Below are 14,757 nucleotides of genomic sequence, written 5' to 3'. Positions count from 1 at the left end.
AAGTATCCACGTTCCACATGCATTGCTTACTGGAGCACAGTGGTGTGACTTGGTGGAGAACTGGGGGGAAGAGGTAGGAAGAAGGAAGAATGTGTCCTCATGCATGATCTGGGGTGCAGTGAGGGGATGTACCTGGGCAGTACATGGCCCATGCTGATGCAGCCACCAGCCACTTAAAAGCTGGGCAGCTTTGGACTAGAAGATGCACATATATTACCTACGTGAAAATACTTTTAAAAAACTGACAACTTTAAAAGTTTCAAAAAGCATTTCCAACCTGCCACTCATACCTTTGGAGATAACCAGATCGACTGGTTTTGACTGCTGTGTCCACCAGACCTTCTCTGCCAGCCATGCAGTGAAAGAAGAACTCCTAAGATGCAAACAGAACCTTTCTGAGAAAAAAAGCCAGCATAATGATGGCAGAATCCATGGTAAGGAACAGCAGTGTTGACCAATTTTATCCATTGTTCACACACGCACAGCTGAATCTCAGTACATTTCAGTGCAAGGAAAGCACAGAAGAGAAACAAACAGGTTCCCAAGTGGAGTAACTTACAGCAGGCTTGATGCCCGTGAGAAATCTACCAGTCACAAATCCTCCAGATCTAGGGGAAAAATCGTAAGGCTGAAAACAAGGCAATGATTTCCCAGATGCCATTAGTGGAGGCCTTCGTCCTTCCAACTCAATCTGGCCCAGCAAGCAGGAAATCTATATTGGAAGGAAGCAAACAGACAAGGAAGGAAATCAGGCTAAACCTGATCTAATGGCAAAAAGGACAGTTCCCACACTACTCTTTTGTTCACACAATACGTTTAATATCCCCTTCCTTTAAACACTTTTTAAATATACAAGAACTAATTGCTGGTAAGAGACAGTGAAGCCCAGTTAGATCAAGCTTGTCATTTCCTTAACATGTTTTCTTCGCTCGGCTTATGCTATTATGATTTTTTTCCATTGGATCACCCTAAACAATGTATAGTTTATTCTGATGGCAGAAAGCTCTAATGCAAGATGCAACAAAACCATTTTAACTTGGAGCTGGGGTTTGTCTGTGTAATCCACAACATTCCATCTACTACTTGGGTGTTTTCTTACTGCAACCGTAAGAACAGATCTTGCTGTTCTAAGGAGTAATGTTAAGATGAGAAATCCCATAATCTTCTCCATCATGTGATAAAGTCTTTAATCATGTTATATTTTACTAGAAGTAACCCATGTTAAAAACGCTGCCTTTCTGGCTCTGGAAGCTAACAGTAAATACCACCTTGGTTTGCTTCGGAAAACACACAAGCAGATTCCTAGAGTAGCCTCTTGGCAAATCATATTCTTAGAACAAAACATGGAAACAGATATACCCAAATACTGTCCTGATGTTATTACCTGCATTGTATTTACAGTGGATCCTTTGGCTCCCGACTGCACCATTAGCTGCAAATTGTTCTCTGGGAAGCTCCTATGGAGACCAAGAGGCATACATACCTACAGGTATTGAAACATAAAGATCAAGTCAAATCTCTACTTAAACGAGAAGAATTTGAAAGTAAAATTCACTATCTGTTGAAAGTAAAAATGATATCCAAGACCATCAAAATCAAAAGTTATTACAGTTACAAAGAAACCAGTTTTTTATGGCACGTTCTGATAACAGCCCAAAAGTTAAGAGCCTTGAAAGTTAAAATCACTTTGATCTCAGAGGTAGTTCTCATTGCTACATCGTGGCTGAGACGTGCTGACTGGGATCTTCCTGCCAAGTGTGGAAGAAGTGGATTTTAGCCTCCAGGATTGTTGGGGCTGTTTTACTGGCATTAAATCAATGTTAAGAAAATTTGCAAGCAATATTAATATACGCAGCTACTGTTCAATGCCAACCTTGTTAACCTCATTGCTGTAATTGTTTACTTCCTCCTTGAATTTCAGATCAACCATATTAAAATCCCTCTGGTCTTTGCAGAGATGAGCATCCTGCCACTTCCCTTGGATCTCCTCATGTGATGTTGTTTCTGGCAAATTAAAGGCAGCTCTAACAGCCTGGAAGCAAAGAAGTCTTTTAGGTGCTAATGCAGACACAACTATAATTGCACAGGGCAGGAATTTGACATTTAAAAAAGGACAAAGACTAAAACCTCTTTGCAAGACACACTTACCTTGGTACCACAGTAGGTCGACTCTTCAATAATTTTACCTCTTTTGTGGTCTGCTCGGGGTTTGACCAAAATATCTTCAACCCCTGCAAGAGTAAAAGAGAGATGCATTTGTGCAATGGTTGAATCTGAACAGTGGAACATCAGGGGGTCATTTGCTGCTGGAGTGCAACTTTGATTCAGTCTCTACATTGTGATGCAGTCTAATCGTATCACCACATCCTATTTTCCCCACAGAATGATGCTCCTTTAATGTAGGCGTGTTTTTTTCCTCCTGCATGTGACTTAACAGATTTTCAGAGATCCCATCACATGGCATGTACATTGATAGCCATGTATGCTGTTGGCAGGGTCAAAACTTTTAGCCATACTACACAGACCTCTGCCAACAGAACTACAGGAGTAACTTTTAGCAATAGTAGGTTGTTTTCCTCTATGTGGACCCTGCACTAGAGGGGGATGGGGGGCAGGACACTTTACTGTAACATCAAAGACCTATGAAACCCACTGGCAAAAAGGAGACTTGGGGCAATGGATGAGAGGCAGACTCTTCTCTCCTCTATCCCATGCCTGACCTCTTTCTACTCCACTTCATCCATCCAACCTATCACATTCCTGTACCCATCACACCTTTCACTCCTTGTCCCAGTGCTTCTCTCCTTACCTAATCAATCCCAATCCTCTCACCTCCATCTCCTTGTCCAGAACATCCTTGTGTCATGCTTCAGAACTACATGTTCTTATCTCCTTTCCTAGACAGCCTCAGTTCCTCCTCCCCACAGGCTGATACAATCAGTCTACCCAACCTCAGGTCTCTGTTCTACCTGCTGTGAACTTCCAGTCTGTCCTTTCTGGGCCCTCATCCATTTTCATGATGTATACCCTGGTTCCTTGTCCCCAGTATCTTTGACAAACCACTGCCATATCTCCTCCCACATGTCTTGCTTCTCATCAGATGCATCTCTCTTCCTCTAGCACCTCCTTCATTACTCTCTCCTAAATCCCAATCCCAGGACATCATCTAGTCTGGGATGGCCAACCTGAGGCACAGGTGCCATAATGGCAGGGGCAGCCTCTGTGTGTGGCACAGAGCAGATTAGGGAGGGGACAGGAAGCAGTGGCAGATACAGCAGGGAGCAGAAAGCAGAACATCTGGTTAGGCAGAGAGCAGAGATAGGTCCAAAAAAAAAAAAAAAAAAAAGAGCATCAAATTGGTGATGGAAAAAGCAGAGAGCAGAGCACTAGAGCAGGGAGAGGAAGGGGTTTGGATAGCACTTGAGGAGGGTGCAGGACTAATTTATGGTACACGTGCCAAAAAAGGTTGCCCCCCCTCCACTGATCTAGGCAGTTCATCTTCACCTGGCACCTCAATCTTCTCCTTCCATTCGCTGCATCTGCCAGTTCCAGCCTCTTTTCCTCAGCAAACTCATAAGCCTGGCTTTCCTCTCCCTGTCACCACCTTCCAGTCCCTGACTACTTGTCCCAATCTGTATACTTCCCTCTGCAGAAGTTCATCTCCTCATAGTTTTTCAGAGACATTAGGGCTGGAAGGGACCTCAGAAGATCATGGAGTCCAGCTCCCTGCCCCAGGGGCAGGAAGTCAGCTGGGGTCACAGGATCCCAGTAAGGTAAGCGTCCAATCTACTCTTAAACGAATCCAGAGTAGTTCTGCACCTCTCAGCCTCTCATTGTAAGGTCTGTTTTCCTGACCTCTGATCATGCGTGTGGCTCTCTTCTGGACTCTCTCAAGCTTCTCCACATCCTTTTTGAATTGTGGAGCCCAAAACTGGATGCAGTACTCCAGCTGTGACCTCACCAATGCCGAGTACAGTGGGAGGATGACATCCTGGGATCTGCCAGAGAAGCATCTATGGATGCAAGCCAGAGTTTTACTCGCTTTGCCAGCTGCAACATCACATTGGTGCCTCATCTTGTGGTCAATCATGACCCCCAAGTCCCTTTCGGCCAGGGTGCTAGCAAGCTTAGCACTGCCGAGCCTAATAAGTATGCTGAGGATTTTTCTTCCCAAGGTATAGTACCTTGCATTTTTTGGAGTTGAAGGCCATCAGGTTTTCATCTGCCCATTTTCTGAGCCTGTCAAGGTTGGCCCAGATCACCAGCCTGTCCTTGGGTATGGATGCTTTCCCACAAACTTTGGTGTCATCAGTGAACTTGGCCAGTCCGCTTCTGACACCAATGTCCACATCATTAATGAAGATGTTGAAAAGGATAGGCCCAAGGATGGAGCCTTGGGGGACCCCACTGGTCATGGCGCACCACAATGATTGACTTCCGTCAACTACCACTCTCTGGGGCCAACTTCGAAGCCAATTCCCCAGCCAGTGGACTGTGATGTAGCCGAGGCCGCAATTGGCCAGTTTTTCTATAAGATGATCATGGGATACCAGATTGAAACCTTTTTTTAAAGTTGAGATATATGACATCAATCTTCTCCCTTGTTCAGGTAATGTCACCTGGTTGTAGAAGGAGATGAGATTGGTCAGGCAAGACCTCACCGCAACAAACCTGATCTGGCTATCCCTCAAGAAGCTGCCTTCAGCCAGTTCGTCAAGAATGGTCTCTTTGATGATTTTTTTCCAAGATCTTCCCAGGGATGGAAGTCAGGCTGATGGGCCTGTAATTCCCCAGATCTACTTTCCTCCCTTTCTTGAAGATAGGCACCACATTGGCCTTTTTCCAATCTTCTGGCACTTCACCTGAGCGCCACAAGTTCTTGAAGTGGCTGAGCTATGATGCTTGCCAGCTCCTAACATACCCTGTGGTATAAGCTGTCTGGGCCAGCTGACTTGAAGGTGTCCAGCCTCTCAAGGTGTTCCTTCACATGGTCAACACTGATGAAGGGTAACAGTTCACCCTCACCCTGGACATCCTGTACCATACTGAGATGGGCCGTCCCTTGGGGCTAGTGAAAAACCAGTGCAAAATACCCACTGAGCAGGCTGGCTTTTTCCTGGGTGTTGGTTGTCAGTTGACCCATATGGTTTAGCAGGGGTCCAGCGTTACGCTTGCTTTTCCTCTGGTTCCCCACATATCTAAAAAAGGACTTTTTATTATCCTTGATACTAGTAGCCAGCTGGAGTTCCATCGCAGCCTTGGCTTTCCTGGTTTGCTCCCTGCAGGGCGGACCAGTGTGGAATATTCCTCCTTGGAGGTGGATCCCATCCTCCATCCTTTGTAGGTCTTTCTTTTTAGATGCAGGAGGTTCACTAGTTCCTTGCTGAGACAAGGGGGCTGCTGTGCCCTTTTGCTACCTTTCCTCTGAGATGGAACAGCCTTATCTTGTGCATCTAGGATTGCTCCCTTGAGGAGCAACCACTCTTCCTAAACTCCCCTGCCCTTTGGGTCATCGTCCCTTAGGGCCTCACCAACAAGCCTCCTGAGCTTGTCAAAGTCAGCTTTCATAGTTTCATAGATTGTAGGGTCGGAAGGGACCTAAGCAAATCATCCAGTCCGACCCCCTGCCATGGCATGAAAGAGTACTGGGGTCAAACGACCTCAGCAAGGTGTTCATCCAGCCTCCTCCTAAAGACCCCCAGGATAGGAGCCAGCACCAATTCTCTCGGAAGTTGGCTCCAGATCCTAGCTGCCCTGACAGTGAAGTAGCGCCTCCTGATATCTAGCCTAAATCTACCCTCTGCCAGCTTGTGACTGTTATTCCTAGTCACTCCTGGCGGTGCTCGGGGGAACAAAGACTTCCCTAGTGCCTGCTGGTCCCCTCTGACTAGTTTGTAACAGGCCACTAGATCCCCCCTCAGCCTTCTCTTGTGGGGGCTGAACAGGATCAGGTACCATAGCCTCTCCTCATAGGGCCTGTCCTGCTGCCCCCTGATCATGTGAGTGGCCTCCTCTGGACCCTCTCCATTTTATCCAAATCCCTCTTGAAGTTCGGTGCCCAAAACTGGATGCAGTACTGCAGCTGCGGCCTGACCAGTGTTGCATAGAGGGGGAGGATCACCTCCCTGGACCTGCTCGAGATGCATCTGTGTATGCATGACAAGGTACGGTTGGCCTTGCTGACTGCGTCCCCACACTGCCGGCCCATGTTCATTTTGGCATCAACGATGACTCCAAGATCCTTTTCTGCCTCTGCACTGACGAGAAGGGAGTTCCCCAGCCTGTAGGTATGGTGCTGGTTGTCCCTCCCCAGGTGCATCACCTTGCACTTGTCAGTGTCGAATCCCATCCTGTTCTCATCTGCCCACCCCTGTAACCTGTCTAGGTCTGACTGCAACCTATTCCTCCCTTCTAGCATGCCCACGTCCCCCCACATCTTAAGTGTCATCAGGAAATTTGAACAGGGTGCTTTTTACCTCCTCGTCCAAGTCACTGATGAAGATGTTGAACAGTGCGGGCTCGAGGACCGAGCCCTGGGGAACCCCACTGCCCGCATCCCTCCAGGTCGAGAATGACCCATCCACCACCACACTCTGGGTACGGCCCTCCAGCCAGTGGCGACCCAATTGACTGCATAGGTGTTGACACCACAGTCCCCCAGTTTCTTTTCTGAAGTCAAGGACTTCTGCTTTGCTGACTGACTTGCCAGCTTTACGGCAGATGGTGAAGGTGATCAGCTCATCGTCGCCGTCTCCCAGCTTCCCTTCAATCATTAGGTCGCTAATTAAGTCATCCCCTGTTGCCAGTACCAGGTCAAGCAGCGCTTTGCCTCTCATCAGTCCACAGACTTCTTGAGTCAGATAGAGCTCACCTACGCACATGAGGAAGGTTTGGACCATTCGGATGTGGCCAAGTGCTCTTCCCACGAGATGTCAGGGTAGTCGAAATCTCCCATGACAAGCATGCACAGGGAGCGTGCAGCCTCAGCCAGTTCCCTGGCGAATTCCTGGTCAAGCTCTTGATCCTGGCTAGGAGGTTTGTAGTAGACCCCCACCATTGTGTCCCCCCGTGCCTTGTTTGCCACAGATTTTGACCCAGAGCCTCCAGTCATCCCCCCTGGGTGCTAATATTAGCTTGCAGGGATGCATAGCTTTCCTTGACATAGAGCGTTACTCCCCATCCCTTTTATCCACAAGATCTCTCCTGTACAAAGTATAGCTGTCTATACCTGTGGCCCAGTAATAGGTGGAGTCCCACCAGGTCTCTATTATCCCTATGAGATCAAAACCCTTTTGGTTTAACAGGAGGACCATTTCCTCCTGTTTTTTTCCCCAAGCTCCTGGCATTGGTGTACAGGCACATAAGTGTCCCATTGGGGGCCCCTGCCTTGCCTACAGTTTGCTAGGGTAAGGGTGGGTTTCCTTGAGTGCCTTAGCCTGCTGGGGTTTACAAAAACTGCCTACTGGGCTTGCAGTGGCAGTATTCCCCCTCCCCCCTATTCCCCAGTGGGCTCAGTTTAAAGCCCGGTCGAACAGGTCAGCCAGTCTGGCTGCAAAGAGCTTCCTCCCCAGTGGAGTGAGGTGGAGGCCATCTCTTCCCAGCTGCTCACTGCTTCCCTCACCAAAGAATGGGCTGTGATCATGGAAGTCAAAGCTTTCTTCTCCCTTCTGCAGTTCCCACTTCACATTGCCTGGACCCAGAAATGGCACTACAAGCCAACAAGACTGTTTTATTGTTTTCAGTGCCAGTGACAAGTTCTGGCTGGTAGCAGCCCAGAGCTGCTATTTGGAGCAAAGCCCTGTTCAGTCCCAGGCTGTGGCATGTTCAGAACAGATGAAATCTTCAAGTAATTTAAGCCATGAAGCTAGGGCAAGAATCTATCAAGCACATGGGAATGAAAACATTTCAGTGGCTAATAAGGTAATGAAACTGGATCACAATGGATTGCAGCAAGCATATCTGACTAAAAATCTAATCAAACGCCAAAGGCCAAACACCTACCCAAAACAAGGGGGCCTTAAGGTTTCTCAATAAAAAGTTCTTTAGAATTTTCTACCATGAATGTAACGTGCTGAATGGATCTGGCTGAACAGGGGGCAACAACTAGCTTAAGACAGAAATAACTAACAGGAAGTTTCAACCCAAATGATTTAGTCTGATAAAGTTCTAAGGAACTGAGAAGTAGTGTCTTATAATCCAAAGTGCTGGGCACTCTTAATTGGCAGTGCTACCAGCTACATGTACAAGAAAGGGGAATGGAGTAAAGAGGTGCTGCTCCCTACTGCTATCTACTGGAAGCATGGCTTGACTTGTTTCTATTTAAGTGACTGTATAGGGCTACAGCATACAGAGAATTTAAAACTACTACACACGTATTCATGTTTCATTGATATAACACAATCTTATAAAAATCAACTCTGCTACTTCCCCAGGAGGACAGAAACGATTACACTGATATGGTATGTACAGATGGATTGAACGCCCAATAGCATAATTTTTTTAAAAAATGGTTTTCCTAAACAGACACAAAAGAAATCCCTAAACTAAACAACAGAATAAATGCAAGATTTTCTTGCTAGCATTTCTAACGTGTCAGTAGCTTCAGTTACTACATAGCTATTTTTTCTTTTTCATGTACATTTAAAAAAAAACAAACCATGTTTTTGATCAGAACCAAGTTGTACCAGAAGCCTGTGCCGCAGCACATCAAAAGTGAAGACAGAGAATTCAATGAGATGCACATCATTTCTTTCTAATGGTCAGAAAGGAAATCATACACTAAACAGAAAAATCATGCAAGTGAACAGCTGTCAGATTCAAGGGCATAACACCCTTTAGAAAATAATACCATAGCACTCTTTCTTTTTATTATACACACTGATTTCAGCTTTATACTTCACGTACACTTACAACAGCAAGATGGCTAGTTTGCTTTTGCTACACTCACCCATTGTAAATCCCCTGTAGAGTTGCAGGTAGGCAGTGAAGAGGCGAGCTAGACAGGTAAGCACCTTGCCACTAGTTTCACCACCATAAACTTCATAGCAACAATGGACCAGGCCAAAAGCAGAGCTGCCATAGTGTGCCTTGTCCAAGACCCCACAAAGTAACTCCCCTTCTCTCATGACAACCTGGTGGACAGAATGAGATGACAGATTTAAACAACTAAAGAACAGCAATTTTGATTGTGGGCAGGACATGATTCTGACTACAAATTCTTCGGTACAAATTTAAAATAAACCAGGATCATGAGGAAAAAACATCTAAGACAGAAAAAGTTTGAGATTAGTAACTTCCAGCAATAAACTATTAAAAATAAAAAAGTCAGAATTACCAAAACACTTATGAACGAAAAGTGAGATCTGGATAGAATTTAGATGCCTAGTCCAAGAACGTGAACCATAATACCTCCACCTAACCACTTGCGTATCAGAAAGGCTTCAGGTACCCAAACTTTTTGCCAGTAAAGTTCCTTAGGTACCTGCCCATCTGGGATCCTCGAACTAGTTGCCTCTGCACCTATGTCTGAAATGGTCTGATCTGACAGATTCAGATTATAGGTTCTGTCGCATCCTCTTTCTGACATTTCTTGTAATATGGCTTTGGTACTCCCCTCCTTACCTGGTATCAAAAAAGCATACTGCTTTTGTGAATAGCAAGGCTTGACTCAAGGTTAAGAGTTTCTACTCTGGAAGCTGGGCACCTACAACTTAGGCATGGTAACTCTCAAGTCTCCATGTGCAAGTTGTTTGGTGAATCAGGCCTTAGCACTTCCTTAATACATTTGGAAAGTGCTTTACTAACAAGTCATCCTCCAAGTACAAAGAAGACAGCTCAGTTTCCCCAGACTGAAAAACAGTAAGACCAAGACCAAACTCAAGCAGAGAGAGAGAGAGGTTAAAACAAAGCCCTGGACTAGAAGTAAAGTGTTTACTGGCTCCCAAACCCACCCATTCTGAGCAGGAACTTTATTTTCCTTCACAAGATTCTCTTGCCCTTAACAACAAATTCAGGACAGTCTCTGCACCCACTTAGTCACACAATCGTACCTGAGATTCACACATTGAATCTAGATTCAGCCCAGGAATCCTGTTCACAGGCCCTTTCACCCAGGCTTTTGCCCCAATTTGAGCTTTCCCGGACAAATTCAGTGGGATGTGATTTTCTGGGATTACGTTTATTAACAACGTAGAAACAACCTGTAAGAAAACAGTAGACAAGATTAACCAACTGTCAGGAGCCATGAACGTTTTAGATCCTCAAATCACTATGAGCACCTCCATTCATACTGTACAAATCCTTGCTGTTCAGCCTTTATCCTATTGCATAGTTTTCCAGCACCAGAAAACTACCAGTCTTAAATCTATTACAGGGCATGAATATTGCTTGGTTACCCACTACCTTCAGAAGTACACCGAGCAGATGCTGTTGTTTACCCAGAAGTGGATGGGGCCCCCCACTTTTAAAAAATGGCAAAGAAAGGAAAAAATTGATGGGATTTTTGAAGAGATCCCTTTGTGACTGAGTCTGGGTTGCTGTGTATTTTGCTTTCTCCCATCCCCACCTTACTGTGTCCCAATCTTTTGTCTTAAGTTTCCCACCAAGGGACCTGCTGAATCAGTTTTGTGATACTGATCACTCCACCAGGGGTTAATGACAATCTTTAAAAGGACTGGGCTACAACAGCAGTTTTGAGAGGTTGCCTGCTCCTGGTTGGAGCCAGGTGATGAGGTCAAAAATGGTATTTAAGGGTCAGGTCACCTGGTCTGGGGGCTTCCTCCAGGGAGGCATTTTGGAAACAGAAGCATAGGCCTCCAGAATCCTCTGAATGTACGTGTAAGTAGCTTGCCTAAAATATAGCCAGTAAGTTAGGGTTCTGTATCTTTAGCTGCACATTAAAAGGGCCAACAAGCCCATTCTGTTTTGCTCAAGGTGTTTTTTCTACTACTCTATCTTGTACTCCTTCCCCAATCTCCCTCTCTCTGATTAATAAAAACTAATCTGTCACACCACACCTAGCTGTGAATGCTTGAGAGGACGGACAAGCCTTTTTGCTCCTACCAGAGCTCGGATGATTATTATCTGATTCTGTCGTACCTAAAAACATCCTGGGTGGCTCCAGGCTATAAGGAGCACCTAGAAGTACTACCAGTGGGTAAAACACCCCAAGGTCTGTAGGGTCTGTGTACCCCTGAGCTGCACAAGGCCCTAACAGAGACCAGAGCCTGGGAGGTGGCAGCAATTACCCCAGGCTTATGGGTGTGCTCTGGAAAGGGAGTCAGCCAGACGTAGGCACCCCAGGGGAGACACCCAAAGCATCGTTTTGATTGGGCACAGGAGGCAGATGGCTCAGCATAGTAATGCCCCCTACTGTCCTGCCATAGGATTTGTGAGAAAAACAATATTGCTGTGATTCTAACCTCAGTTTTATTTAAGATTTTATACATTAAAAGAATATATGGTATTAATCTACAGAAATGAACTCTTACATGATGTAGTTTACAGTGGCATTACTGCAGCATGCTGTAGTATTTTGATATTTTATTTATATTTTATACAGTGTATTTTGTTTTTACACTTCCTTACCCTTGTGTGCTAGTGTCATTACATTTTTAAATAAGCAACAGGTCAGAGACTATTTGCAAGTGTCATTGTTGAAAGCCTGAATACTGAAACAATCAGCACTAGTGCACCTTCCCTGTTTTGCTGTGGGTCATAGCAACTGGAAAAAGGTTACAGACCTCTGGAAAGGCTAGGTATCCATCTTTCTAATACTGTAGATTTGATATTACACTGATCCACTACTGATTTCAGCAAAAATGCCCCAAAATAGATAAGACTTTGCCTGTCAAGTTCAAATTTAGGAGATTTAAATTTAGCTTCCCTTGTCCCACCATAAGTAACTGTATTTACTGTGGACAACCAGAGAACACTGAAGTATGAAGAATGCATAAGAAAAAAATCTTCAGAAGCAGGACATATATGAATAACTGCCTCCAAGAAAAAGTAAGTTAGTAAGGAGCCATTTCAGTTCTCCGTGGCCTTCCTCAGATCACATATCTAATCATCATCATAAATGATGGTGTAACGCTGTCAGGAGTAAAAGCTAAAATGCAATTCCCAATCTGATAACCTTAAGGAACAGAACTGGGCATACGCAGAAAAAAATAGTGACAAAGCACGCGTGTGCATGCGTGCATGTGCTGTCTGTAACTGAGCCCATTTTTCAGCAATGCTGGCTGATCCCAATTTAAATTATAATATTATACTTAGTTCCAAGCCATCTGTATCCTAGATAAACCAATGAAGTTTTAACTACCTGTTTCCCTGTCCATAACTGTTGTGGTTTCATGATGGCAGGTGGAAGAATTTTCACTCTTCCTTTTTTGTCTGTGAGCCCTCGATAAACCAGCTCCATATACTGCTCCCTCGTGAAAAAGCAGCCTCGAATTGTCATACTGGCACCAGAGATCATGTGGTCCTGGATCAAACCTGCCAGCGGTTTGCCATCCTGAGGGATGCAAATAATAGGTGACTGGAAGAAATTACAAAATTAGTTCAATTTTTAAAAAGTATAAAAACACCAATGTCCTGGGTGAGTTCCTTATGGTAATATCTTTTCTTCCTCCACCAATTATCTCCTGAACATTATGATTTAAAGGGTATGGTTAACATAAAACTCATTTAAAAAAGGATAAAGTTAAGGAAGTCAAGAGTGGGGGGGAAGAGTTTACTGGTGACAGTAGGCAGCCATGGTCCATGACTCTTACACCCACATCAGTTTATTGTCCCTGATCCAAAGAATGCAAAAAGACATTTAGCAAAGCAAGCAGCAGGCTATAACAGTAGAGGAGCAGAAAGCTGGTGTCAGAAGGAAAGATATAAAGACAGTGGAGGATCAAAGGTACACATTTTCTGGAAGCAGGAGTGAACAGCGAGGACCTGCACCAGAGAATGGAAGGAAGACCAGTAACAGGAGAAGAGAACAGTGTTCTGATGGTGGATGTTCTTTCCCAAGAGGAGCAGCTGGGTTTTGGGAGAGAAATGGGAGAATGGGGGAATATTGCCTGGGAACAAGTGGGAAAGGCAAGGAGGAATCATGTCTTTCACTGAGGGTTTATTTACCTTGGGAACAAGATACTGTTCATCAGTGCAGGCTAAGGTGTAAGCTTCAGCTCGGCCCAATTCGCTCTGAGGAAAATGAGCATTCATTTCATCACCATCAAAGTCAGCATTGTAGGCTTTGCAATTGGCATAGTGAAGCCTCAGCACCTTCTCTCCAGGCAGGATTCTGGCCCGGTGGGCTTGGATAGAGGGTCTATGAAGGGTAGGCTGACGGTTCAGTAAGAGGACATCTCCATTTTTAACATGGCGGCAGACCTATGAGAGAGTTTTAATGTCATTTAGTTATTCATGAACATATTTGTATTTAAAGAAAAAGCTATTTAAAAGCAGCTGTGTGAATGAAACCAGTTTTTCCCCCCACTATTATTCTGCATGCCATAAAGCAGCTTTCAAAACTGTACCATATGCAACAGGAAAAGCAGCGAGAACACAAGAATACTGTCATTCCACACATCCTAGAAAGAGACAGTGTGGACAGAGTGCAGGACTGGACACCAGGGACTCCCCAATTCTCAGTTCAGTTTTGACCTCAACTTATTATGCAAACATGACCATAATACCTAACACTGCTGCACCTTCCCTGTCAATAAAAAGGTCCTACTGATTACTGATAACAGGGCTATTGATGATTAAACTGCTTGTACTACAAACACTTACTGTGTGTTCACCATTTGTTACTTTAAGGTTTCAATAGCCTTCAGAATTCCAGGAGATAAGCTAATCCCTATAAAGTTTGGTTTGCCATATTTCGGCACTAAGTGCCTTCCTGACTGGGGCTATGCTCAGCCTATTTTTCAATGGTGAACTCAAGTTTTACTGCTTAGCCACTTCAATCACAAGAAGCCAACAGGAAATTCTGAAAGTTCCTGTATATAACAGACAACTCCACTTGTTCCATGACAGAAGGAATCCAAGGTCACTGGGATGTCCCCACCCTTTGGGGTGAAAGCAACAGAAAAATCACATTTAAAAAAAAAAAAAAAAAAAAAAAAAAAAAATCAATAAAATAGTTGAACTCTGACTCAAATGACTGTCTGGTGAGGGTTTCAAACTCTAACGTGCGTCACAGGGCCTGAGAGCAAGCTGGGTGGTTTCCTTTCCCATCTTTCCCTGTGGAACGTGGGAAGGGTTGGACAAACAGCCAATGACATTGTAAAATCTCAGATGTATAAATTATAGTGCTTTAGCGTGAAGTGAACTTTTGATTGTCCTCACCTGTAGTATGGCTTGGCAATATCTTGGGAGATTTCAGAACTGTTGCCAAACCACTAATACCTGAGCCCTGCCCTCTCCTAACCCAAAAAAACAGTAGTTTTTCCCTGAATAACTATTAGAATGCATGCTCTTGTGTGGGCCTTGGAAAGAGTCCCTAAACCTCCAAGTACATACGAAAGCAGAGACTGTTTCTTTATGGAAATACCAGGGTGGGAGGAGGATGGTAGGAAGGAAAGTTGATTATCCTCAATATTCACTATCCTGCTTAAGGAACTTTCCAGGGGTATTTTAATTCAGCCAGAACCAGCTGTATTGTATACAAGCTATCTACTGTAATTCTATGGTGCACATTACTGCACAGTCACTGTCTCACACTTGAGTATATTTACCTTTCCAGCTCCCCCATAAGCTAGTGAA

The 14,757-nt window shown here is 44.7% G+C and overlaps 1 protein-coding gene across 2 annotated transcripts in view; it reads right to left on the bottom strand.

The window, feature by feature from the left end:
• The window catches only part of POLR1A (RNA polymerase I subunit A), a 71,125-nt gene that overhangs the window by 30,123 nt on the left and 26,245 nt on the right, over positions 1–14,757 (bottom strand). For both annotated transcript variants that reach the window (XM_090035348.1, XM_090035349.1), the window contains 9 exons: positions 13,126–13,380; positions 12,320–12,511; positions 10,050–10,199; positions 8,948–9,131; positions 2,149–2,231; positions 1,874–2,032; positions 1,385–1,483; positions 560–712; positions 291–373 (listed from right to left, as the gene is read on the bottom strand). In XM_090035348.1, coding sequence (XP_089891474.1) covers positions 291–373; positions 560–712; positions 1,385–1,483; positions 1,874–2,032; positions 2,149–2,231; positions 8,948–9,131; positions 10,050–10,199; positions 12,320–12,511; positions 13,126–13,380 — 1,358 coding nt within the window. The remainder of the gene's footprint in view (positions 1–290; positions 374–559; positions 713–1,384; positions 1,484–1,873; positions 2,033–2,148; positions 2,232–8,947; positions 9,132–10,049; positions 10,200–12,319; positions 12,512–13,125; positions 13,381–14,757) is intronic.

Source organism: Crocodylus siamensis, chromosome 2 (genome assembly GCF_052110815.1).
Source record: "Crocodylus siamensis isolate JL-2025a chromosome 2, ASM5211081v1, whole genome shotgun sequence".
In the NCBI taxonomy this organism is placed as follows: domain Eukaryota; kingdom Metazoa; phylum Chordata; order Crocodylia; family Crocodylidae; genus Crocodylus; species Crocodylus siamensis.
Note: the sequence above shows the minus strand (reverse complement) of the source record. Positions and strands in the feature narration are given on the sequence as shown.